The following is a 26418-nucleotide window of genomic DNA, read 5'->3' on the forward strand; positions in this document are numbered from 1 at the left end:
TGTGTGTGTGTGTGTGTTCTGTCTGGTGAAAAAAAATTTCCCTGGAATCTAACCCCCTCATTTACATTAATTCTTATGGGGAAATTAGATTCTCTTAACATCGTTTCGCTTAAAGTTGCATTTTTCAGGAACATAACTACAACATTAAGTGAGGAGTTCCTGTATTAGAGTCTGTAGCATCCATAGGATTTGATCTTAGTTTGCCCATAGGTGAGAAGCTGGGAACCTGTGTGCCAGCTGCCATTGCTGTCTGACTTCTAAAAGAAAATTTTATTTCTCTGGAGACCACATATATTTCTGTGAATATGGCTAGATCTGCATACCTGCATCTGTCTGGCATTCAGGTGTCTGACAGTCAGGAAAATGGCAGCAATACAAGGATTAATTTAAATCTGATTGCTTCAGGAGGTATAGAACAGCATCTCAATGTACTGAAAGTAGTCTGCAAAAACTGGAAGATGAAATGCATATCTGGGTCTAAGTAGGCAGTGAATTTCTTCATTGTGATACATAGCCATAAGTGAGGAAGTCTTTTTAGAAGATACACTCTAGGAATTATTTTGGAGGAGTTCTGTCTTGTGCTATAAAGGAGATCAGATGGTCATAATGGTCCCTTCATGCCTTGAAATCTATGAATTTATGAACTACAGGGCATAAGTGGGTACAAACTCTGGGCAAGATTCTAATGCTCCTCGGACAGACTATTCCAGCCAGAAAGAGGAGTAATTTCTGTAAGACAGGGTTGTGTGGGGATGTAAGGGCACAAACACTCTAGTAGACCACACCCCTTGAGTCTAACCCTGGTTCCAGAATACCTCTTTGTGGCTCCAACCACAGGACACCTGCAGAGTAGCCTTTGCAAGTGGGGGGAATTAGAATCAGGGAGGTGGAACATTAACATCTTCTGCTGTCCTTACAGTCAAGGCTTTTTGGTGGGTTGTATGAGCAGCCTATAGCCAATATGGGGAAAAAATATGAAGGGAGCTGGTGTCTAACTGTCCTCAGCACTTTGAAAATGTCTCCTGTTTTAATGTTGCTATGATTTTCTAGCATTCTTGTTCAACAAATTTGGGGAAGAAAAATTCTAGAAGGAGAATTTGTCAAAAGTGAAACAGTTGAGTTATTAAATAATGTGAAGAATTGAAGCAGAGGTTCTTTAATATTTTCTAGAAATGATATGTACTTATGGTAAAGCTCCTTGTTTTTGCTGGATAGCATCTGTACTGATTCAGATAGAAGTGTTCTTTTAAGAAACTATTTAAGTCATTTTTACGTGAAGTAATTTTAAAAGGGATTTTTATAAAATGGCACTCTGTCATTCACCCTCAGAATTTAACTTTTTGCCATATCATGTACCGAGAATAGTTATAGTTGGGTACTTTTAAAGCACAAGTAAGGCTCAATGTAATTGTTTTATGAAATGTTTAATCATGAAAATTTTACTGTGCTTTCTGCAGTGAACCTCAGGCAATGTGCTATATTGAAACATCTAATCTTGATGGGGAGACTAATCTTAAAATACGACAGGTAAAATCACATTTATTTTGTTAGTGTCTAATGTGAACTAGGAAGTCCTGTTTCGCAGTTAGGAAAGAGATTTGGATGTGAGGAGATCTGGATTCTAAATGCAGCTGTATAGCTCTTGACTAGTTACTTAGGCTCTCGCGGCCAGTTTCTGCATCTGTTGAATGGAGGTGGTAATAATTGCTATACAGATTTGTTGAGAGACTAAATTAAAGAGAGGCGTGTTCCTATGGATTTAAACATGGGAGTGCACATCAGGAAGATCCTGGCTATGAAGCTTATGTCTTGTGTGGCCTTCAAAAAAATATTAAACTTCTCTGTCTCACTTTCCCCCTCGCTAATAGCAGTATTATTCCCAGGGCTGCTGTAATTACATGCTTGTTAAGTCCTTTAAACATGAATTTACACTCTCTTGATCTGACAGGACCTGCATTTGATGAACTTCAGGTCATGTTGAAAAGCATATGGGCCTGATTCTCATTTACACAGAGGCTGCCTTATACCACCCCGGCAGCGTAAATAGACCGTTAAAGAGTGTGAATTAGATGTATCCATTTCAAGGCTCCTTTATGCTGCTGGAGAAGTGTAAAGGTGGATCAAGGCCTGTGTATTTACCCTGCTTTCTCCGACTCCTTAGTGTGAGCACCTCAGTCTTTGGGTGGGGAGCAGCATGGAGCTGAGATTGGTATTTTTGTGTGAGTAAAAAGAATTAACTGAGACTCTTATGCACATCCTACTTAAGGGGATCCCCGTAATCACAGAGACAGAGGCCAAGCTCCCACCGTCCTCCTGCCCATCCCCAACATCCCCTGCAGTGGTTTATCAGAACTGATGCAGAACCCTTGGAGCGTGGTGTCCCTTTACATGTCCTCTCCACAGCTTGTGCAGCATGGATACAGTGGCTGTTCTGTACCGAGGGTGTCAGTCATGTTGTGCCCATGATAAACTTCACCCAGAAGGACAGATTTTATTTTATGCAAATATATCTGTAAAATATAAGAGAATGTTTAGAGGTGAGAAAATAAGTTTGTATTTTAAATGTTTGGGAAATCTAAAGTTATCAGAGAAGGAGAGTTAGAGATTCTCCTCTTACTCACCCTGGTGTCAATTGGGAGTAACTCCATTTAGTCACTGCAGCTGCTCAAATCTAAAACTAGTGTGCGAGGAGAATCAGGGCATTGATCACATTAAGATGCAGCTGCATGTGATTGCAGCATACCTCTGACAGCATCAAAGCAGCACTTGGAAACCTGTGTACTTCACTGCCAGATTCTTAACAAATCAAAGAAACCATTATGGTTTACTAAAGGAACTATCAAAGGTAGGAAAGTGCTGGGTTTCAAGCACAAAAAGCCATGACAAGAGTGTTTGAAATACCAAGATTTGATTATTACACACTATGCTTGTGGTCAGAGTTGGAATTTAGCTGCCCAAAGTAGAGACCCAGTTTTGTTGACACGGCTCTTCATTTATAAGAGGTGCAAGATGTAATGTGCTCCTCCCGGGGTGCCACCTGGAACTGGGATACCACTGAGCTCTCTGACTCACCAGCCTAGGCTCTCTCTAACCCTGTGCTGCTGTGACAAACTGCAGGCGCACTACTGGTCCTACACTTCCACCAGCATTCACACAGGCAGGGATGCACCCAGCTGCAGTTACATGGAGGCTGACCACCCACTGCATGAACCAACAATAAAGAGGCTACAGCCAAAATAACCACCAGCTTCCCAGCCTAGGACCCCAGAGCTGTACCGTCCTGCCCTGGTCAAAACCCCAACCAGTATGAATTGATTTTCCAGTTCGGCTCCCCCTCATTGGGGAGAGGAGATGCAACAGCCTTTGCCCCTTGAGCTAAGATTTCAAAGCACTTCATTCAAAGTCACTGACTTTAAAGCAAAGACAAGTTTATTAACTACAAAAGGTAGATTTTAAGTGATAGCAAACAGATCAAAGCAGCTTACCTAGTAAATAAACAAAAACTCAAACTAAATTTAACATACAAGAACAGGGGTCGGCAACCTTTCAGAAGTGCTGTGCCGAGTTTTCATTTATTCACTTTAAGGTTTCGTGTGCCAGTAATGCATTTTAACGTTTTTAGAAGGTTTCTTTCTATAAGTCTATAATATATAACTAAACTACTGTTATATGTAAAATAAATAAGGTTTTTAAAATGTATAAAAAGCTTCATTTAAAATTAAATTAAAATGCAGAGACCCCCAGACCAGTGGCCAGGACCCGGACAGTGTCAGTGCCACTGAAAATCAGCTTGCGTGCCGCCTTTGGCACGCGTGCCAAAGGTTGCCTACCCCTGTACTTGAAGGATAGGATTTGATTTAACAATCTCTCACCCTGACTGATGGTACAAGCAGGCTTGCAGGTTCTCAAGGCACAAGCTGCACTTGCTTCGGATCCCCACCCCAGTTCCAAGTCCTTTTGGTTAGGAACTTCTTAGGTGTTCAGTTGTGGGGAAGTGAAGAACAACAGATGATGTCACTCCCCGCCTTATATAGCTTTAGCATATGGCAGGAACCCTTTGTCCCAAACTCAATTTGTGGAAAAACACTGGTATCCAAGATGAAATTCCATGTCATGTGGCCTGGTCACATGCCCTTGCATACCTTGCTGAGTCATAGCAGCCATTACTTACAGACTGTCTGAAGCTTTCTCAGGAAGGCTCACCAGGTGGATAAGCTTCTCCTAAAGCCTATTGTTTTTCCTAATGGCCTATTACCTTGAATAGGCCCTTCATAGCTGACTATCTATCTGGAAGCATTTTGCCTAGTGGGTGTCACTCAGGTGTGATTACATGTGAAATACAGATACACAGTCAATATTCATAACTTCTGATACAAAAATGGTACATGCATACAGATATGATAATCATATTTAGCAAATCATAACTTTTCCAGTGACAGCTCACATGACCCATATTGTACAAAATGCATCATAATAATACCATTGTAACTTACAATTCATATTTGAAAACATTTATGTTTGCCTCCATTTTAATTTTGTTTGAGAAAATGTGATTGTATCTACAGTCTGATACCAAGGACACTAGTCTGGAGCGGAATCCTCTGCAGATTTTATTTATATATGGATCACTGCATTTAAAAAATGTGGACCTGATTCTCCAACTGCCTTACTACGTGGAGTCTCACTTTAGCAAACAAGGTGGAAAATGGATTTATGGCAGTGATTTAAACTCACTTTCCACTCCCTTTGCTCAAGGGTAACTTATGACACTAGGTGAAAAGCAGTGAAGAATCAGGCATGTGGTTTCTAAATTTCAGAAAATTGCATTTTTGAGTATGGTGATACATATGATAAATCTTATTCTGCCCTCCCAATAAACTAATACATTGAGTTAAATTCTTGGCTGTGTGTGCAGTCTGCACTGAGTGCAATAGTTTAGGGGAGCTGCAAAGGAGCTGGATGTAGTTTAAGTCAAAATTGGATGTGTTCGTGAAAGAGATGCTCTAGGAATTATTTTGGGGAAATTCTATAGCTTGAGCTATACAGAGAGGCAGACTAGATAACAACATGATCTCTTCTGGCCTTGGAATCTGTTAATCTGTGGTGAGTTAGCAGTCAGCCCTGAGCAAGGGCAGAGCATGGTTGTACTGCCCCAGGAGTGGCCCAGGAGGGAGTGTGTGACTTAGCATACATGTGTCAATAAGCTGCATTGCCCTATGTGGGAGGAGGGCAGAACCAAAGCTGCTCTCGTTCCTTGTTTCTTCCCGCTCCCTCCTGCCCACTTGTGCCAAGTGGGGGAGTGTAACAGCTCTGTGAAGCCTGTTTTCTGTCCAGCGCTATGAATGGTTGTAGAGGCAGCTGGCACAAGCTAGTAAGGAGGTGCCTTATGCCACTTTACTGCCTTGAGCGACCATGCAAGCTCGGGCAAAATCTTATTAAGTAAACAATTTCTGTGGGGCTTACAGAGCCCCTGAATCCCATAAGCAACAGAAGCTCGAGTACTAAGTCAATGTACTAAGCTATGCCTCTATCTCTCATTTGTTGGGATACGTTATAGAACAACATGTGGAAAATTAAACTAACAAGAAAAGTTGATTTGACAGGCATGTCCTCTGGCTTGGTCTCTTGCAGGGGTTGACTCAAACTGCTAGTCTGCAGTCGAGAGAAGACTTGATGAAGGTGTCTGGGAAGATAGAATGTGAAGGACCCAACCGTCACCTCTATGACTTCACTGGAAACTTGCGCTTAGATGGCCAAAGGTATCAACTTCACTGAAAAATGACGGTTGTCTTCTGTTAAGAAATAGGTCTTATGTGTATGTGTGCAGCGTGGCTTCTTTGTCAACACAGAAAGAACATAAAGGTATTTCTATGGATGACTGCTAACTGGTGCATGAGCTGGATCGTCAGCTAGTGTAAAATGGTGTAGCTCTATTGACTTCAATGGACAGTCTTTACCTTAAGTGGTAGAGGCCTGTGAGTTCTGGAACTAGAAGACCTGGGTTCAGTGTTCCCCCTAATTCTTCACACCCGTGTGCGGAATTAAGTTTGTTATAGGTACCAATATGGAGGTGATGTGTGACACATCACCTTCATATTGGTGCACATAACAAAATTCATGTGGTGGGGGCAGGGCCGGCTTTACGAATGTCAGGGCCTGATTTGAATACCCGGCGGCGGTCTAGGGTTTTGGCAGCACTTCAGCGGCGGGAGGTCCGCTCCGGGTCTTCCTCAGCACTGAAGGACCCCCTGCCGCTGAAGACCCGGAGCAGGACCGCCCACCCGCCACCGGTGAGTAAAAAAAAAAAAAAAAGACACCTAAGGTGTGGGGCCCTCTTAGGTGCGGGCGCAGGGCCCCATTCCGGGGAATTGGCTTAAAGCTGGCCCTGGGTGGGGGTGGGGCCAAGGGGTTCGGATTGTGGGAGGGGGCTCAGGGCTGGGGCAGAAGGTTGGGGTACAGGGGTATGAGGGCTCTGGCTGGGGGTGTGGGCTCTTGGGTGGGGCCGTCAGTGAGGGGCTTGGAGTGCAGGAGGGGTTCCGGGGCTACAGCGGGGAGAGAGGACTCCCCCCAGCTCTCTCTCCCTCTGCGGCAGCACCTGGGCTGGGGGAGAGAGGCGCCTCTCCCTGATGCAGCAGCTCTGGGGCTGGGGCTGCAGGATAGGCACCCTCCCCTGGCCACCGCAGTCTGGGCTGGGGCTGGGTTCAGGGAGGGGAACCCTGGCCACGACAGATCTGGGCCAGGGTTGGGTTTGGGGAGGGGTGTCCCGCGACAGGTCCGGGCAAGGGCTGGGTTTGGGGAGGGGTGCCCCGTGACAGGTCCAGGCTGCGGCTGGGTTCGGGCAAGGCTGCCCGGGTTCAGGGCTGGGCTGGGCTGCCTGGGTTTGGCCCAGGGAAAGGGTCCCCCAACCGTGGCAGGTCTGGGCTGTGGCATAGTTGGGGTTGAGGGGGCCGTCCTGGCTGTGGCAGGTTGGGGACCGGGCTAGGTTGGGGCTGGGGGAGGGGCATCCCTCCCCTGGCCAGGGCTGCCTGAGGGGGGCAAGAGGGGCAATTTGCCCCGGGCCCCAGAGGGGCCCCCACAAGCATATAGTATTTTGTAGTATTGCAACTTTTTTTTTATGGAAGAGGCCCCCGAAATTGCTTTGCCCCAGGCCCCCTGAATCCTCTGGGCAGCCCTGCCCCCGGCAATAGCAGGTCCCTCCCCCCAGGCGGGTTCCCTGAGCACCTGTGCCGTGCTAAATAGGCTGCTGCTCAGATGTGTAGCTTACAGGGAATTTAGCCAGGATTCCTGTATCACCTTTGCAAGTGATGATTGTTTAATATGGGAGAAGTGATAGCCCCTTAGTTGAGCTTGGAACCACAGTTCCTTTTTAAGGGTAATTTAGATCCCTCTTGTAACTCTTAAAAGAAAATTTCCTGCTTCAGTTGTATAAATTCAAGTATTATAATCCATATAAATTAAAGTGCTTTAAAAAGAAGGGTAACTGTCATTATGCTCATTTTATAGGAGGGGAAACTAAGGCCTGGTCTACACTAGAAAATTGTCAGTTTAACTACATCGCTCAGAGGTGTGAAAAATCCACGTCTGACCAGTGTAGTTAAGCTGACCTAAGCCCCAGTGCAGACAGTGCTAGGTTGACGGAAGAATTCTTCCATTGACCAAGCTACCCGCCTGTCGGGGAGGCGGATTACCTACAGCGATGGGAGAACCCCTCCTATCAGCACAGATAGTGTTTACATTGAAGCGCAGTGATTCAGCTGTGCTGCTGTAGCAATTCAAGTGTAGGTGCCCTCAGGCGCAGAGAGATGAAATGCCTTGCCCCAGGTAACACAGCAGACTAGTGGCAGAGTTGAGACTAGCACCTGACTCCCCTCTGACAGTCCACTGGATCCTGCTGGTGTTATTTAGGGCAGTCTAGAGGCTGTTCTATAATATGCTGGATGCCAAACTGTGAACTGTAGCCAGCTCCTTTGCAGCTCCGCCACCTTGCTGCACTGTGCAGAGACTGGAACACAGTCGAGGAGTGAACTCAATGTATTTGTTTATGAGCAGTGGCAGATTTATGCTGGAGGTCCCTAAATATTCATTTCCTTCAAAGTGCTGGGTTTTGTAAATGATATGAAAAGGAAGTAATCAAGAAAAGAAGTGTGTGTTCATATAATGAAAAATAACTTTCTTGAATGGTTAGAGTATCTTCAGAGTCATTTCAAATATCTGTACTTATTTTTAATTTGTTCTTGGCTTCTAGTCCGGTTCCCATTGGGCCTGACCAGATCTTGCTGAGAGGTGCACAGCTTAGAAACACCCAATCGGTCCTAGGAATTGTTGTGTACACAGGACATGACACAAAGCTCATGCAGGTAAAATGGATTGGAAATAATATCTTATGTGTGTTTTGTCGGAAATCGGTGTCCTCTATTTCTGTATTCTGCCTGTCCTTATGAGTTGATTATGCAAAATGAAGTGTTGGTCATTATATTTGTAATGCAGTAGCATCCAGAAGCCTCGAGTGAGATTGGGACTCCGCAGTGCTGGGTTCAGTGTGTGTTCTTAGTACCTGCTAGGAGAAGCTTACAACATACATTTTTTACATGATGAAGGTTAAGATTTTGTCGTAGTTATTTTTAGTAAAAGTCACAGATAGGTCACAGTCAATACACAATAATTCATGGAAGCCTGAGCCCTGCTGCCCAAATGAGGGTGGAGAGTGACAGCTTGAGCCTCGCTGCCCGGGACTCGTTGTGCCGCAAAGGGCTGATGGCCTCGGCTCATGGAGCTGACAGCTCAAGTCCCGTTGCCTGGGGCTGAAATCGCGGAGATCACCAAAAATCACCAGACCTCCATGACAGACTTGTATGCTTATACATGCTATATAGTACTAACTCTTTTAAATCTAAATTTAAGTAAGTGCCATTGCAGCCTTCCCAGAGCACCATGGTAATGCAAGCTTTTCCATGACTCTCACGCAGAATAGAGAAGTAAAGTAACAAGGCAAAGTAATGTCAACTATGACTCTGCAGTACACCCCTGGTCACTTTCTGGAACAAGCAATCTTCTGTGGGCTGTAATCTTGGAAGAAATTATCTACTTCTAGAACAATAAATCCAGTTAAAATCTTTCCATGCATTAATATATGCCCTGATCCTGCAAGTAGTTCTGTTCAGCCAGGTTAAATCAGACTTTAGTTCAGGTCTTTTAAGTTTTAAGGCTGTAAAAGAGAACTATACTTGGCTGCTGTTGAACTGTGTCTAAAAACTTGCAGTGCACAAGAGAGGAGGGGAGGATTTAGGGAGCATTTTCCCCTTTAGAGCCCTGTGCAGAAACTAGAGAAAATTGCAATCCTTGCATTCTTTTGAGGGCAGTCACTGCTGCTCTCTGGTAGTGTTCCCCTGGGAACTAGACTAGGGGTGGGCAAACTCTTTCCTGGGGGCTGCATCTGGCCCTCCAGGTGTTTTAATCTGGCCCTTGAACCCCCGCTGGGGAGTGGGATCCAGGACTTGCCCCACTCTGGTGCTCCAGATGGGGAACGGGGTCTGGGGCTTGTCCCACTCTGCGCAGCTCCCAGAAGCAGCGGCAAGTCCCCGCTCTGGCTCCTACACATAGGGGCAGCCAGGGGGCTCTGCACGCTGCTCCCACCCCAAGTGCTGCCCCTGCAGCTCCTATTGGCCAGGAACCGCAGCCAATAGGAGCTGCAGGGGTGGTGCCTGTGGACAAGGCAGTGCGCAGAGCCGCCTGGCTGAGCCTCTGCTGCTTGAGGTAAGCACCCCCCCCGGAGCCTGCATCTTGACCCCCTCCTGCGCCCCAACCCCCTGTCCCAATCCTGGTCCCAGCCCAGAGCACCCTCCTGCACCCTGAACGCCTCATTCCTGGTGCCACCCCAGAGCCTGCATCTCCAGCCAGAGCCCTCACCCGCTGCTGCACCCCAGCTCCCAATTTAGTGAGCATTCATGGCCTGCCATACAATTTCCATACCCAGATGTGGCCCTCGGGCCATAAAGTTTGCCCACCCCTGAGCTAGACCCTCAGAGGTAGGGATGTGGCCTTGTTCTTACCTGCCTTGGCCATCAGAGTGGGATGAATAGGCTGGAGGGAGTATGCTGAGCCCCCAGAAGAGATTTGAGCGTAGTACATGTCCCCTATGTCTGACTCAGAACAGTAGTCTGTGTATGTGTATAATACCACCATAGTGGCTAGGGGCCCTAGTCATAGACTTCGCATAAATAAAATATTTAACTGGCTGGGGATGGAGTTTGAGAACAAAGTAGCTAAGTCCACTGGTTTAAGACTGAAAATTAACTGTGCACAGAAGAACTAAGGAGAACAGTCCCATCTTTGTAGTTACTGTAATCTTATTTAGCAGTTTTTCTCTCGATTTGCTGTTGTTATTGCCATACTTAAACCAGTTCTCAAGGCTGTTTCTGCTTTTGTTCAGAATTCAACCAAAGCCCCTTTGAAGAGGTCAAATGTGGAGAAGGTGACCAACATGCAGATTCTGGTTTTATTCTGCATCCTTCTGGTCATGGCCCTTGTGAGTTCTGTGGGTGCCTTACTATGGAACAGAACACACGGCAAAGTCATCTGGTACCTTGGCTCAAATGGTGAGAGTTTGATTGCAGGTGGCCCGTTGTCTATATGTTAAAACAGTGAAGAGCTCATAACATTTGAGAATTCTATGGAGCATGCCAGGCCATTTATCTTTGCCAAATAAATGCAGAAAGGAGGCTCATAAATGAAAATCAAAGCCAGCAGCTAACTTTATTTGACAATGTATTCTAGAAACAGACTGCAGTAACTGCGGAGCCCAGCTTGCCTGCGAATGTGCTGTTGAGGGTTGCAAGATGTTCCCTGCTCCCAAGGTCTGAGAATGCTGCTAGGTAACTGTCCAAAAATAAAGGGGGAATCATAGGCTATCAGAGTTGGAAAGGACCTCAGGAGATCATCTAGTCCAACCCCCTGGTCAAAGCAGGACCAATCCCCAGACAGCTTTTTACCCCAGATCCCTAAATGGCCCATCAAGAACTGAACTCACAACCCTGGGTTTAGCAGGCCAGTGCTCAAACCACTGATGTAGAGTCAAATGCCAGGTGCCTCATACAACGGTGCAAAATGCCACTCAAAGATGACCAAAAGGCTCTTTATTTCAGTTATGAAAAATTGTTTGGGACAGTGTAACTTACTGAATTGGGTACAGGATTTGTGGTATCAGCCTCTTTTCTGTCGATCAATCCTTTTGTCTACATATTTCAGCCACAACCTCTTTTCACCAGATCCTAGGCTGGTGTGAAGTGTCATAACTCCACTGACTTTAATTTTATGCTGATTTATGTCAGCTGAGGATCTGTCCCTCTGTGTTTTAGTTAGCCCATGTATTTATTAGAGCGGATGATCTCCCCTATATTGATATCCTGAAGATTAATGTTCACACATTAAGTATTATTGCTGTCTTTGTATTTGCTGGACCAGGATGTTCTGGCTTACAAAAGATGGGTAATTTTGCAATTGCAAAACTCTGATCCTGTATAGTGCGTGTGTTTTATTGAAGGACTCCATTTTACTTCCTTTTTGCTACCTGTATTTACTTATGAGATTAAATAGTCACACAAAGATAACAGATATTGTGAAAACACTTCAAGATAGAATATAAATTATTCTGCAGGAGAGAGATTTTTGGCATTTCAATTTATATTACAATCAGTTACAAAATGTGTCAGACATTGGCTATTGTGTTACTGACGCTATCTTAGGATGCAGACCTAAATAAATAAATGTCACTGGAATTGTGTAAATCTTTTACTGGTAGTGGTAAAACCACTGGCAATGGCTGAGCTGTCGTCTGTTTCAGATGAACTGCAATTATGGTACCTTTACTGAAAAAGATCCAGTCTTTGAGAAGGAGTGGCATTGATAGCAGGCTATATAGATCTCAGGACCCATTCTTCATTGAACTAGCTTTGACTTCAGTTTATGGCAATCATGTTTTTTCCATTTTAATCACTGTTACTGCTATTAGAGGTTGTTTTTTTTTAAAAAAGAGTACTGCCAGATTTAACAAAAATTCTGCACAGGAAAAATATGGAACACAAGATGTGTAAATGACTGGAAGAAGCAGTGATGAAGAGAAACAAATGAAACGATTTGTAATAGAGAATACTCAAAAGTTATAGGGACTGATCTCACAAACTGCTGTAAATTGAGAATAACTTTGCTGAAATGAATGTAGTATCATTCCTGAAAAATGAATATAACTGAAGTAAAAATATTGTCTCACCTAGGGAGATGCATTTTCAAAGCATGAAAGATGAGTTACACATCGAACCAGTCATTCTTTCTTATTGTCAGAAAAGGGGAGTCTACTTTATTCTTTCAGAACCAAAACTTCAAACCTGGGTGCCTAACCAGAGTGCCTAATTCTCACAAATGTCTGGATAGAAAAAAACTTCTTTGTCCACTCAGCTTGCCTCTTGGTTTTCCTTAGAGACTTATCCAAGCTGCAGAAAATTCTTGTCATATCTGGATTTTAAACACTCCCAAGTTCAGAAGTATTTGGACCCAGATTTTGGTTCAGCCTGGCATAAATATTGAGCCATTAAAAAATTTAGATTTAAACTAGGCTTCAAAGCTTCTGAGAGTTCCAGAGTGTTCATCTCTGGCTCACCTCTGCCTCTTCATTTTTTTCTCAGATTCATTTGCCTGGATTCTTCAGTTCCCATCTCTTAAATGACTGTTTTTCTTAAGCTCATTTATACTGGCTACTTCTATCCATTTATTTGGGCAACTTATCTAGCATATTCACTGCTGGTAAAACCATTTTATTTGGATACCTTATTTAGTTTTAATTACATATCACCTTGATTGTGATCTTTTTTCAGTTCTCACCAGAGTGAATAGTTTACTGAACTTGCCAACACTGGAAGCCATAAATACAGATGTTTGGTGAAAATATTTGGGACACATCTTCTAACTCTATTGAAATATGTGGAACAAAACCAGCTTTTTGGAGAGGCAGAGTGAAAATGTGCTGCTAGAAATAATATCTGTAGCTCTTCAGTGGGGACAGATAGCGTGTATACAGGATTACCAGATCCCTTTGGACTGTAATATGGAATACTGCACTTCTAGTAACCAGCTTACAGAACTAAGAATAAACTCAGTTACTCAGAAATCTGCAGCTTGAGATCTTCAAACCACAATTTGAGGACTTCAATAACTCAGACATAGGTTAGGGGTTTGTTATAGAAGTGGACGGGTGAGATTCTGTGGCCTGCATTGTGCAGGAGGTCAGACTAGATGCTCATAATGGTCCCTTCTGACCTTAAAGTCTATGAGTCTATAAATCTAAATCTCATGTTTCCCACAGTGTGCACATAGTATAGATAGCCTTTCCCCTTTTATGAAGTTGATGTAATATGTGTAGGGCCCTGCCAAATTCACAGTCCATTTTGGTCAATTTCACGGCCATACGATTTAAAAAATTGTAAATTTCACGATTTCAGCTATTTAAATCTGAAATGTCAAGGTGTTGTCATTGTAGGGGTCCTGACCCAAAAAGGAGTTGTTGGGGGAGGAGGGTCACAAGGTTATTGTAGTGGGGGTCACGGTACTGCTCCCCTTACTTCTGCACTGCTGCTGGTGGCTGCGCTGCCCTCAGAGCTGGGAATCTGGATTTGGTATTGCCACCTTTAATTCTGTGCTGCTTCCTGCAGAGCTGGGCCCTTTGTCAGCAGCCACCACTCTTCGACTGCCCAGCTCTGAAGGCAGCAACGCAGAAGTAAGCGTGGCATGATATGCTGTTGCCACTCTTAGTTCTGTGCTGCTGCTGGTGGGACGCTGCCTTCAGAGCTGAGTGCCCGGCTAACCCGTCGTCATTCTCCAGCCACCCAGTTCTGAAGGCAGCGCAGAAGTAAGGGTGGCAGTATTGTGACCCGCCCCCTAAAATAATCCCCTCCAACTCCCTTTTGGGTCAGGACCCCCAATTTGAGAAACACTGGTCTCCCCCGTGAAGTCTGTGTAGTATAGGGTAAAAGCACACAAAAGATCAAATTTCACAGCGGGGACATCAGATTTCATGGTCCATGATGCATTTTTCATGGCCGTGAATTTGGTAGGACCCTAAATATGTGTATGTATATATAAATTTTAAAAAACACCTCAGCAAGTTCTAGGCACCCCAATGTGTAATTAATATTACAGTAAAACCCCAGCAGCATTAGAATAATGATTCAACAAGGAACTTTGCCAGTCAGCCACCTTTTCACCTCTTTGTCACTCTGGGAAGATTATCCTTAGCCCTTCCCCAAAATACCCTCAAACAGAAGTGTTTTGCAGTGTGCCTGGAAGGTCATCAGATTCAGGCTATTTTGGATCAAGTAGGGGGGAGCAAATTCAGGAGGTCTTACAGCAGATGCCCTGCCAGCAGCCCCGTTATATATGAATATTTTGTTACAATATTGGGAGAAATTCAAACCAGCTCTGATCTTTTATTGGTGTAGAAAATAACTTCTGTCCCATATTTAGACATTTTAGGTAAAAAGTCTTCATTTGTTTATCATCTTTAAAAACAACACATTGGGTGAGATTTTCACTTTTCAGTTCTATTTTATTCTATTCAGATTCTTACACCATGCTATCCAAGCACTTGTTATGGCAGGGGAACCAGGATAAAGAAGTTCTGTGCACCGTGACAGCTGCTGGGAGCATTGTGTCTGAGGCAGTCAGAATGGGCTTGATACTGATCTCCATTGAACCATTTTTTAAACTGATTTGCAGAAAGTTACCTAGAGTTTGTCCTGAATTTGTACTGGTGTAAGTGAGATCAGGATAAGGACCATGGTGTCCAGAAGCGCACACAAACAGCATTGTCTACAACCTTCAACAGAATGAAGCATGCTGGCAGGAGTGGAGTGGGGCAGGGCCATGACCTGGAGTTAGTTTTGCCCTGTCCATTGCTAGCATTGCTTTCTGCACTGGAATCTTGTGTGCCATGAAAGCAAAAAACAAGATTTTGTTTGGCTCCTGTGTATGGGCACAAAGTAGAAAGAAAATGCCATGAGCCCTCACCTACCCACATGAGAGTCGGCACAATCTAGCCCTTTTCAATAAATTGAATAAAGTCAACAAACTGAAAAGGTCTGTTATGCGGAGAGAAAATAGAAGTTCATCTGTGTATGCCATTGGTTTAAAACGGGAACTCTCCACAGTATTACCACTGTAAAAATGCATAGATGACTGAATATGAACACGTGCCTTGTTAGTGACCTTATCCTATACCTTTTGGTCCACAGAAGAGCTGTATGTCAATTTTGGATACAATCTGCTGACATTCATAATCTTGTACAACAATCTCATTCCCATCAGTCTGCTGGTGACCCTGGAAGTCGTCAAGTTTACTCAGGCTCTTTTTATAAACTGGGTAAGTAGAAGAACTAAAAGTTGGTTAATAAATTGTGGTTTTGAATGTCAGATTGGTGTAAAACCCTTAAAATTAAATTTGTCATCTTTTTGTCAGTGTCTCTTTAGTTACTGACTTTGGCAAGACCAATTAATAGTTCAGTGAATCTGTTCAATGCTAGTTTACTGGTCCATGCTACCAAGGCTTGAAAATGCCAATTGCCTGTAGAAAGGTTTTGTGCATGAGTGCCATCCACTTCTGCAGTTTCTAAGCTTCCATTAGAAAAAAAAAAAATACCTTTTAGCACTTTTGGTTGCTAGGAAAGCCTTCTGAACACGAAATGAATGTGAACAGGTAGTGTCACCTTCCTGAGCCTTTTGGCAAACAGCTGTAATGACTTCTGCAACTCATAGGTTTCCTAAGATTCAGCAGAGTGAAAAAGCACCAGTATCTTGTCATTTTTTCAGTTCTCCTATTCAGAACCCTGGGGGCTACTGTGAAAGTAAAACATGGTCAGGTCACTTTCACTCTGGTGGTGCTTGAGCTGCAATGTTTGTCCACAGAGTGCAGGTTGGGAGTGGCTAATGTCACTAAATAGTGACGTTTCTGGTCAGGTAAGGAACTGAAATGGTAGTTTTCATATGGATTCCTGTTCAGTCCCCTTGGGCACAAAGATGATGGCTGTGATGTGCCTGAAGGGTGTAAAGTTGGAGGAAATGTATCATGTGCATCTGCCTGGGTGTGTGCATGTGTACAACCTCAGGGCTTCAATGTGGCTGTAGAAGAAGACCCCTAAAAAAAGATAATCCCAGATGAAGTTACATTTATTTTGCCTATGAGATTTTTATGTTAGTATAACTAAAATCATTTCCAAGCTGAGTCATCTAGAAAATTGCTTCTCGGATTACTGGGACATGCAGTAGCTGTTTTTGCAATGTATTCCAATTAATTGCAATGATATAAACAGAACTGGTTGTAGTATAGGTGAGCAGTTTTTCTGTTTAGAAGTGAGGTCTGGACTACAGTAGTTTAGTGATTTTTAACTATTTGTCTTTTGGTTAGAATTATTGATATCCTGTAAAAGAATTTTCCCTGTGTTAAGACTGCTGACCCTTTTTGTGCATTGAGCTGAATGTGCAGCAAAGGAAATGCCAATGTTTAACAGGTGTCATTTTCAAGATGTCTAATACACAGATACATTTGAGAGACAAACTGTTGTTCTCCAAAGGACCATATTCAGCTTTTGTTCTGCAGCAGCACTCCCATTGGTGTGGCTGGCAGTCATGTGGGCAGCTAACTATTGATTAAACTGTATATCTTAGGTCTGCTTTCATTTTTCTTTCAGGATATAGATATGTATTATCAAGAAACAGATACACCTGCAATGGCCAGAACTTCAAACCTTAATGAGGAGCTTGGGCAGGTGAGAGAACCTCATTGGGAATATCGTACTTGTCATGTAACTTAGGAGAGACACATGAAAAGTTACCATACAAAGGCAACAATTTTCTTAAAATAATTATAGGCTTTTCTCTGGTCCACCTCAATGTAATATCTGACCCTGAGATAGGGGAGCTCTATGCTACAGGTAGATAATTGTGCTGCACAGCAAGATAAAGTGACTTGTCCAAGGTCACTTAATTCTGGACTCTGACACATCCCTGGTCTAAACTGGGGAGGGCAGGGGGTCGACCTAAGATACGCCAACTTCAGCTACGTGAATAGTATAGCTGAAGTCGATGTATCTTAGGTCGATTTACCTGGCCGTGAGGACGGTGGTGAGTCGACTGCTGCCGCTCTTCCATCGACTCTGCTTCTGCCTCTTGCGAGCTGGAGTTTCGGAGTTGACAGGGAGTGCGTTCGGGGATCGATTTATCCGCGTCTAGATGAGATGCGATAAATCAATTCCCGATCGATCAATCCCTACCCACCAATCTGGTGGGTAGTGAAGACCTGCCCTTAGACTATTTGAACCCTAATCTTGTGCATCCCAGTTCAGTGCCTGAACCAAAAGACCATCCCTCCTCCTCTTAGAGGCCAAATTCTGCCCTGGAATGTGTATGTTTGTCACATTCTGGGGTGTAGTTCAGACCAATTAGGGACTGTGTCACCTCTTGCCCTACAATCTTGGGTGCTCCCAGTTCTTTGCTGATATAACTCCCAACCTGGACCCTTCACAACCAGCCAAACAGCATGCAGGTCACCCTCTGAGTATCTGTGTATAGCTGCAGCCTATTAGCAACACTCCAGTCACACTCTAGCTCCCACTAGCCTTGCTTACCACTTGCAGGGTGACCCCCCAACACATCCTGCCCTGAATTTTCCCAAAAATGTTTGTTCTGCACTGTCCAGCCTGCTCTTGGACAGTACAGATATTAGAGGTCTGTTGCCTTTGCAAGGGGTCAATATTCAACGGTTTGCTTTTTAACTGGAGTTACCCAAATCATTCAGTTTAAACACAACACTGGATTAATTTTGATTAAAACAAGTTCATTTAACTTCAAAGAGAGAGGTTTTAAGTAAGTACAAGGCAGTAAAGTCAGAAATGATTACCAGAGAAATAAAGATAAAATGCTTTCTAGTAACTAAAACTTACCGAACTAGACTTGGTTCTAGGTAAAATATGTACCACGTGTTCCCAGCAACATTTCTTGCCAAATTTTCATGTTAGGATCCCTCCCAAAATCAAAAGCTGGTGCTTTTGTCATCTTCAGTGAAAGAGAGAAAGAGAGATAGAAAGAGATAATACCCAGGATAGTTTTGGCCCTCACTTTCATGGTCCAGTGCATTTTCCTGATGGCTACCCCTAGATAAAGTTCCTTCCCACTCTTAGGATGGAGACATGGAATCTGGTGGTGAAAGAGGTTCTATGTTTTTGTTTGTTAAAATGCATATTGATCTGTCCCTGCCTACCGTTCTTGTTAAAGAATGGCCACTTGACTGGTTAACTTTGATGACGCCTGGCTAGAGGTGTCAGCTTGTCCTTTGTCTTTGATAAACAGGCTTACCCCTTCCCCAGACGTGTCTGATAAACACATTTCCATCATCATTGCAGCTGATCGTCATAACTTGATATATAATGTTGCTACCCACATTTAACCTCGGTATTATTGACCAGAGTTATTAGCTTTCAAATAAAAGCAGCAGAGAATCCTGTGGCACCTTATAGACTAACAGACGTTTTGGAGCGTGAGCTTTCGTGGGTAAATACCCACTTCGTCAGACGCAGGTAGTGGAAATTTCCAGGGGCAGGTATATATATGCTAGCAAGCAAGCTAGAGATAACGAGGTTAGTTCAATCAGGGAGGATGAGGCCCTGTTCTAGCAGTAGAGTGTGGAACAAGGAGAGAACTGCGTTCTGTAATTGCCAACCATCTCACCAGTGCTTTGTTTAGTCAGAAGGTGATGGTGTCACATATTGCAATGAACTGAAGCTCAGCCAGTTTTCTTTGAAGTCTCCGTCCGAAGTTTTTTGTTGGGCAGGGGCCACCTTAAGCGTCTCTTAGTGTGGCCCAGCGACGCTGTTGAAGTGCCTCTGCCATCTCCTACAGCTGTGCGCGAATCATTTCACCAAGAGCTTCTCAAAACTACATACCCGCTCGAATGGAATTAGGAACAGATCAACAGCAGCCAGACGTGCTACACCAAGCCTCCTCTGAAGAACAACACCCAGAAGAAACCAACAAGATCCACTGGCCCATCAATACAGCCCCAGCTAAAACCCCATCCAACGCCATCTCAGGCGCATTACAACCCATCCTGGACAATGATCCACTACTCTTCATAGTTTCGAGTGGTCAGGCCAATCCTTGTCCCAGACAGGCTTGCCAACCTGAAACGTATTCTCCACAGCACTGCCACACACGTACATAGTAACTCATAGCTAGGAACCAATCCATGACAAAACCTCAGATGCACACTCTGCCCCACATCACACCATCAAAAGACCTAGGACATCAGCATTATACCATCACTGGTCATATCACCTTGCACGGTGCCACCAAGATGATATACGCCATTTCATATGCCGCCAATGCCGCCTCTCTAATGTACATCGGCCAAAGGACAGTCACTACGGAATAATGATATGGACACAAATCAGATATTGAGAGCATATAGAAAAACTGTAGTAGAGCACTTCCGCCTCCCTGTTTTACACTCTACGTCTAGAAAAGGCCTCATTCCTCCCTGATTGAACTAACCTCGTTATCTCTAGTGTGCTTGCTAGCTAATATACTGCCCCTGGAAATTTCACTACCTGCGTCTGACGAGTGGGTATTACCCCGAAAGCTCACGCTCCAAACGTCTGTTAGTCTATAAGGTGCCACTAGGATTCTCTGCTGCTTTATAAGATTCAGATAACCGGCTACCCCTCTATTTTAGCTTTCAATGATACTCTCAAAGAAATTTTGACAAAGTGTTCCGAGTAGTTGAGCAGTTTCTGAATACGGGGTGCATTCAGTCAGTGTTCTTTCCATTAATTTCTGTAGGAGCTGCTGGAGTGTATTTGAGGGCACAGTTTTGTCTAAAGTGTTGCCTCAGTTTTTATTAAGGTCTGTTTTAGGACATCATAAACCTACTCTGAGTCTGCAGGCTCATACATGTGCCTCCATTGTCCTACAGACACACCGATTGCATGCAGTCTATTGAGATATGAGATATTGAACGCTGGTGGGTGTGGTTAACAGCTCAGTTTTGGAAACCAGTTTGAGGGAGGAGCTGTTTCTTCCCTCACTGACTTCTGTCCAGAGTATTTGCTAGAGATGAAAGATTCATAGATTTAATGCCAGAAGGAACCATTATGCTCATCTTAATTCCACCTCGTGTGTAACTCAGACCATAGAATTTCACCCAGTAATTCCTGCATCAAGCACCATAACTTGCAGTTGAACAACAGCATTTCTTTTTAGAAAGATGGTGACTTTTTATCTCAGGTCAGTAGATGCATGATTTTATCCCAAAGCTTTCATTCTAATTCAGAATTCTGGATCTCTAATTAAATTGTTCATTAAATCCTAGCTGTACCTTCCAACTCCCTATAACACCACGTGCAAATGTTGTACTCTTTATTCTGCAACCAGGAAAATAAAAAGACATTAGTGAATCTCTCTTCATCCAATTCAGTCATTCCTGAACTGGATGAAGAGCAAGTCACTGTCACGGTTGGGTCATGGGCAGGCAAACCTAATAGTAGGAGCCAGAGTCCACAGTCACAAGAAAGGAGTCAAGAATCAATTGGTTTGGAATACTGGGAGGTCAGAAGCAGGAGACAAACTGGTGATCAGAACAAGAGACAGGTCAAGTCAGGATACCAATGGGTCAGAGGTAGGCAACAAACTGAAAGTCAGAAACCACAGGTCAGATGCCCTGAGTAAAGGCAGGTCAGAATGCCAAGGGATCAAGCCAGGGAAGCATGAGCAGGTATTAGGAGCTGGTAGCAGGAAGCACAAGGCCATAGTCTAAAGCAGGGCAGAGCCCACTTGTTTAGATGGCCTCCTGGTCCTGCTGTTGGCATAAGTAGGGTTAGTAGGTCAATCAGCAGCTCTAGGACTCCACCAATCAGACCTCAGGGATGGCGCCTCCGACAGGGGCTGAGCTTCATGAATCTCAGGTAACCTGTTGCCAGTAACTGCCAAGTGAAGAGCTGGCATGAAGCTGCTTCCATTAACCTTGCTGGTCCAGGTTTTAACCCTGTGGAGTCATTACACTTGCATTCTTACAGGAGCATTTATTGTAAGTCCTTCAGGGCAGGGACCATCTGTTTTGTTATGTTTGTACAGGAACTAGCACACTGGGGTCCTGGTCCATGACTAGAGCTCCTCGCTGCAATAATAATACAAATATTTAGTGATAATAATAATTAACATCTCAACATGTTCTAGTTGAAGTATAAAATATGTGTGGTTGCTCAGAACTTTTCTGTACAATTCCGAATAACAAATAGAATATTTTTCAGAGTTAAGGAACTTCCCAGTCAACTTTCCCAAAATAAAATTCCAGAAAATGTGGAGACCTTAGAGGCAGAATTTCCATTGTAACATGCAAAAATGATTATCACTGTTAGATATGTATATTCATTATCTACTTTTTAACATGCCAGATCTTTACATTGAAAATTTATAATGGGCCTTTTTTTCTAAAGCCCTTTCCCAGAAGAGTCCTAGGCTCGTGCATAACCGGTTTACTGAAAGCACAGTTTTTAACAGATTGGTTGACATTGTTTTTTCTTCTTAGAGTAAGACCGGTCTTCCCTCCAGGCCAAGGATTAGAATAGTAGAAATTCTGATTTTAATCTGGAATCCTTTGGCTCCTCAGGGCTTTCATGTCTCTTAATGAAACATACAGTGTAATCAGGCTAGCATGCATCTAATTTACATATATCTTAAGGTATCCATCAGTCATTGATTTTATTATCATTTGCTTAAGGTAACTAGATAACTTGTCTTGGTGTTTTTGTATTTTCAATTTGATAGCTGGATCATAAATGTCCCTCTGTCTAAAATGATTATCAGTGCTGAATATATTAGGAGTTACACTGGGTTGGAAGTATCAGAGGAGTAGCTGTGCTAGTCTGGATCTGTAAAAAGCAACAAAGAGCCCTATGGCACCTTATAGACTAACAGATGTATTGGAGCATAAGCTTCCTTGGGTGAATACCCACTTTGTCACCCATGAAAGCTTATACTCCAATACGTCCGCTAGTCTATAAGGTGCCACAGGACTCTTTGTTGCTTTTTACTGGGTTGGAAGACAGTTTCCATTTGAAGCCAAGTTTTAGGCAATCTCACTGACATAAAACTGAGTGTCTCAGCTTTTGGCCTCCCACCCTGCAATATATGCATTTGAGACACCAGTTAACAGAAGACTTTGAATGTCTTTTCTCCAAATTTAAGCCCCCATTACCTGACTCAAGTTGGGCACTCAAAAATTGAGGCACTCAAAATCACTGGTCATGTTTGAAAATGTAGACCTTCATGTTTATTTGAGTGAACAAGTAAATTTTGAGTTGTGGATCTTCAAAAAATGACCAGGTTATGTAGGTAGGTTGTGGAATTGCAGTCACTGGAGATCTTTAACAACAGGTTAGACAAACACCTGTCAGGGATAATCTCGGGTTAATTAATCCTGCCTCAGTGTGGGAGGATGGACTAGCTGACTTGTTGTGGTCTCTTCCAGCCCTCATTTCTATGAATGCTTTTTTCTTCTTAGGGACATTTTTATAATTTGTTTAAATCAACAGTTTGACTTATCTGTGTCTTCCGTACTAGAACTCCACAAAAATTTGTTCAATGAACTGGCTCTACTTTCTAATGTTTACTTTACCAGTTAAATTGTTCAAAGCCAAAGAGGGTTACATAAGGTACAAGTTGTAATTACTGAGCGTATAACTAGGGCTGATCAGGTAATATCTGTGGAATAATTTTTAATATATTTCATGATAATTCTTGAAGAGTCAAGAAATGTAAATTATATGAAATTTTATTAATACAATGAATATATTTTCATTATTAGCCCAGGTCTGTTCTAGAGGCCCCTTTTGAGGCTGCAAGAAGATCAGTATAAAAGGATTGGTACATTACTTTTAAATAAATCTGAAGGAAATCCTAGTACAAAAAGCATTGCTAAAATAGAGTTAAGACTGAGAATAGATCTTTCTTAAAACAAGATTCATAAGAAAATTAAAATAGCAAAATAAGGAAGTTTTCAAAAATCTGAAAATTGTGTTAAGGATCCAGGGCCAAGTTCCTGTGAAAGAAACTTAAGTTTGCCTTGTTGAATGTGTGAGTCACAAGAGCATAAGATTTTTGTTGTATGAAGGTATGACCGTTTCAGGTTATATCCTATAAGGGGAATTAATACCCTTATTATAAAGGTGTAGAGGTGAATGCCTGGCTTGTGTATGGAAGTTAGGGATGTTAACACACATCTGGAGAGCTGGTGGAGTACAGTGGGATCTCCAGGTGGTATTGAAGGTGTGGATGGCTGTCAGTGGAGCCTTTCATAGCCAAGTAACAAACAAGACTTGGGTAAATATCTGTCAGATATGTGGAAAATGAGCAATGAGACATCTTGGTCTCTGATTCAAAGCAGGAATGTGAGGAGGTACTGGTCTCCAGCCTGTAAGTGATGGATGGACTTGCAGTTCACAGGACCTCATGCAGAATTTTTTTTAATTAAAATCGGTGTTGGATCCTTAACTGAGAATTTACAGACACTTTTTTTTTTTGAGCATTTTGTTCATTTAAACTTCTAGCGCTATATCTTCAGCTGGTGTAAATCAGCATAGCTCCACTGATTATAGTGAAGCTCTGACAATTTATACCCACTCAGGATCTGGTCTTTCTTGTTTTTAGAGGAACTATATTAACAATATTAACTCTTATTTTAAATATTTTTTCCTGGGAATTTGCCTGTAGCTTTTGTAAGATAGAACTAATCTCTGACAAACTGCAACAAGTTTGCATTGGCCTGTACTGCTGTATTACCTAAACATGCATACTTTCTTGTGATTTTTTTCTGATTTAATGTGCTTCTATACAAGTTAATCTTGTGAACTTGCTACAATTGTTTTATTTGTATTCTAGGTAAAATACCTGTTTTCTGATAAAACAGGCACTCTAACATGCAATATTATGAACTTCAAGAAATGTAGTATTGCTGGAGTGACATACGGGTAGGTACTATTTCTATAAACTCCATAGCTTACTAATTAATTTTATTAATTCTGAAAATTGATATTCTGTTCTGTAATAAAATTAGATTTAACTGTTCGGTTGCATTAATAGAAATTCATTTTTGTGCCCATAAAATAAATTGTTAGTTCTTCTTCGAGTGCTTGCTCATATCCATTCCAGTAGGTGTACGCGCCGCGCGTGCACGTTCGTCGGAAACTTTTACCCTAGCAACTCAAGCGGGCCGGCAGGTCGCCCCCTAGAGTGGCGCCGCTATGGCGGGTGATATATACCCCTGCTGGCCCGCCCGCTCCTCAGTTCCTTCTTATCGCTTCAGTAGCGGAGGTGTCGGGTCTTAGGAACTGATGGAGGAAAGAAGGCAATATGCTAAGCACACACTGATACGCCCGCAGCCTCCTCCTTTGTCAATTTGTTAACATATGTCCATAGAGTTATGTTATCATAATTTAAAGAGTTACTTAATAGTAGACATAAAATTGAGAAAGTATAACCTGTTTCCTTACAAAGAGTTTAGTTATACGTTAGAACTTATGGAGTTATATGTTGTAAATAGTCAAAAGAAGTTTAAACTCAGATGAGTAGGGCTCATGCCCTTTCCACAGCCGCGCTTTTCTTTTCAAGGAACGCTCGGGTTTCAGTCACTTGGTTCGCCGGGGTTTCAAGGCGTGCTCTGAGCTTGTGAACCGGCCTCACCAGCCGAATCCCAGCGAGATGCCTGCCTGAATATGCGCTGGGGCATCATCACACATTTCAGATAAGTGCAGGCACTGTCGTTATAGTCTTTCCTCGAGACAAAAAGGAGCGGGACCAGTGCGCCTCAAGGACGTACCTTATTGGGAAGAGCGCACTTCAGCCGCACCGGCGCGGCATCCCCGAGCGCGTCTACCAGGCAATCCAGGATCTCCAGCACACCTGAGCAACCAGGACACGCTCCGGCACAGAACCATTCTCACGCATTCACTCAAGCGGCTCACACGGCTCCAGCAGCGAAGGTAGTGCCCTCCTACGCCTACAAAGCCCCCGGCGCTAAGCGGCCAAACCGTGGAAGGAGCACACCGCACGCCGCGCGCCTGGGCCGTAGCTGGCTGTGCAAGGAGGTTTCGTTGGCCTCACGGGCCGGCGCCGCAGCCGATCGCGAGTCCGAATGCCGCCCCAGTCCCGGCACAAGGGGAGTTCTGGAGGAGAGAGCTGATTACCCCCGTCCACCATGGGCGCCTAAGAGACTTTCTGCGACAGGGTACGGGCATCCCTGATAGCTTCCGACTGAGAGCCCTTGGGCTCCTCAAGCCAGCCCGGCGGCCGTCCGGGTGCAGATCAGGTTTGAGCGTTTCCATAAGAGCAAACCAACTCCCAATAAATGAGGCACAGAAGCATGAACGGGCACTCCAGAGAGCTCCGACCCACTCGTAGCGCGAGCACAAAACGAGTCGGCAGAGGAGCCATCCAAGAGGAAGGCTAAGGATTTCACCCTGCCATTTGATCGCGCGGCACTTTGGACAGACTCCACGAGGGCCAGGTGTCACCCATCTTCCCGCCCCAAGACGATCCGCCTTCTCTGCATAAGTCCCGGGCACACCAAGGACGCCAATAGGGAGTCTCTCACCGCGGTCGGAAGACACACCGTCTCTAGAGGGTTTGTACTTCGGCAAGGAGCGAAACTCTGGAAACGCGGCAACGGTCAATACAGCATGCGAGCTCCGGTACGCTACCCGTCGGCGGGAGTATGCTGGAGCGAGATATCGCGTCTCCCCCAGGTCACTGTAGGCCTGGGTGCCTCAGGAACTCAGGTCCAGCTACCAACGCCGCACCTTTCTATGTCTTTGGCAGTAACTTTCTATTTTGGTTTTTCAGGCTGAGGTTTGCTTAGATCACTATGTACGGCACGCGCAAGTTATGTCTTATTCGTCTATAAGCAACCACAGGTATCCAGCACACTAGGGAGAGGCACCCAGAGAAGGGAGCAGATGTCACGCTTGCAGCCCCAGGCCAGAGACTTCGCCCACACTTCTCATCTACGGACAGGGCCATATATGACGCAATTTATCATCTCCTATTATAGGATCTTGCTAAAGCATCTTTGAGTACCAGAGTCACGCTCCAGGGCGGCATAGGTGCGCAGTGTTCCGCACCACCGCCTTTTGTCGAGAAAGCGCACCAGCTCTCAGTATGTGATGATAGTGGTCTTACATGTGTCAAACTCCAATGTTTTTGAAAGTGGATAGGTCGTCACAGGTGTTCACTTGCACTCACGGGACACTGCCTTGGAATCTCTCGCGAGCACCCATGCAACCACCATTTACAGTACTGAGGAGGAGGGTCTAGTCGGGCTTTATATGGAAT

General features: G+C 44.0%; 1 protein-coding gene across 1 annotated transcript in view; it reads left to right on the plus strand.

Annotated features, from left to right (window-relative positions):
* The window catches only part of ATP8A2 (ATPase phospholipid transporting 8A2), a 612384-nt gene that overhangs the window by 52624 nt on the left and 533342 nt on the right, over positions 1 to 26418 (plus strand). Inside the window, exons 8-14 of the mRNA XM_075061658.1 lie at positions 1458 to 1527; positions 5632 to 5759; positions 8246 to 8357; positions 10430 to 10595; positions 15279 to 15406; positions 16731 to 16808; positions 23971 to 24059. Of these exons, the coding sequence (XP_074917759.1) occupies positions 1458 to 1527; positions 5632 to 5759; positions 8246 to 8357; positions 10430 to 10595; positions 15279 to 15406; positions 16731 to 16808; positions 23971 to 24059 (771 nt within the window). The remainder of the gene's footprint in view (positions 1 to 1457; positions 1528 to 5631; positions 5760 to 8245; positions 8358 to 10429; positions 10596 to 15278; positions 15407 to 16730; positions 16809 to 23970; positions 24060 to 26418) is intronic.

This window comes from Chelonoidis abingdonii, chromosome 1 (assembly GCF_003597395.2).
Source record: "Chelonoidis abingdonii isolate Lonesome George chromosome 1, CheloAbing_2.0, whole genome shotgun sequence".
Lineage (NCBI taxonomy): Eukaryota > Metazoa > Chordata > Testudines > Testudinidae > Chelonoidis > Chelonoidis abingdonii.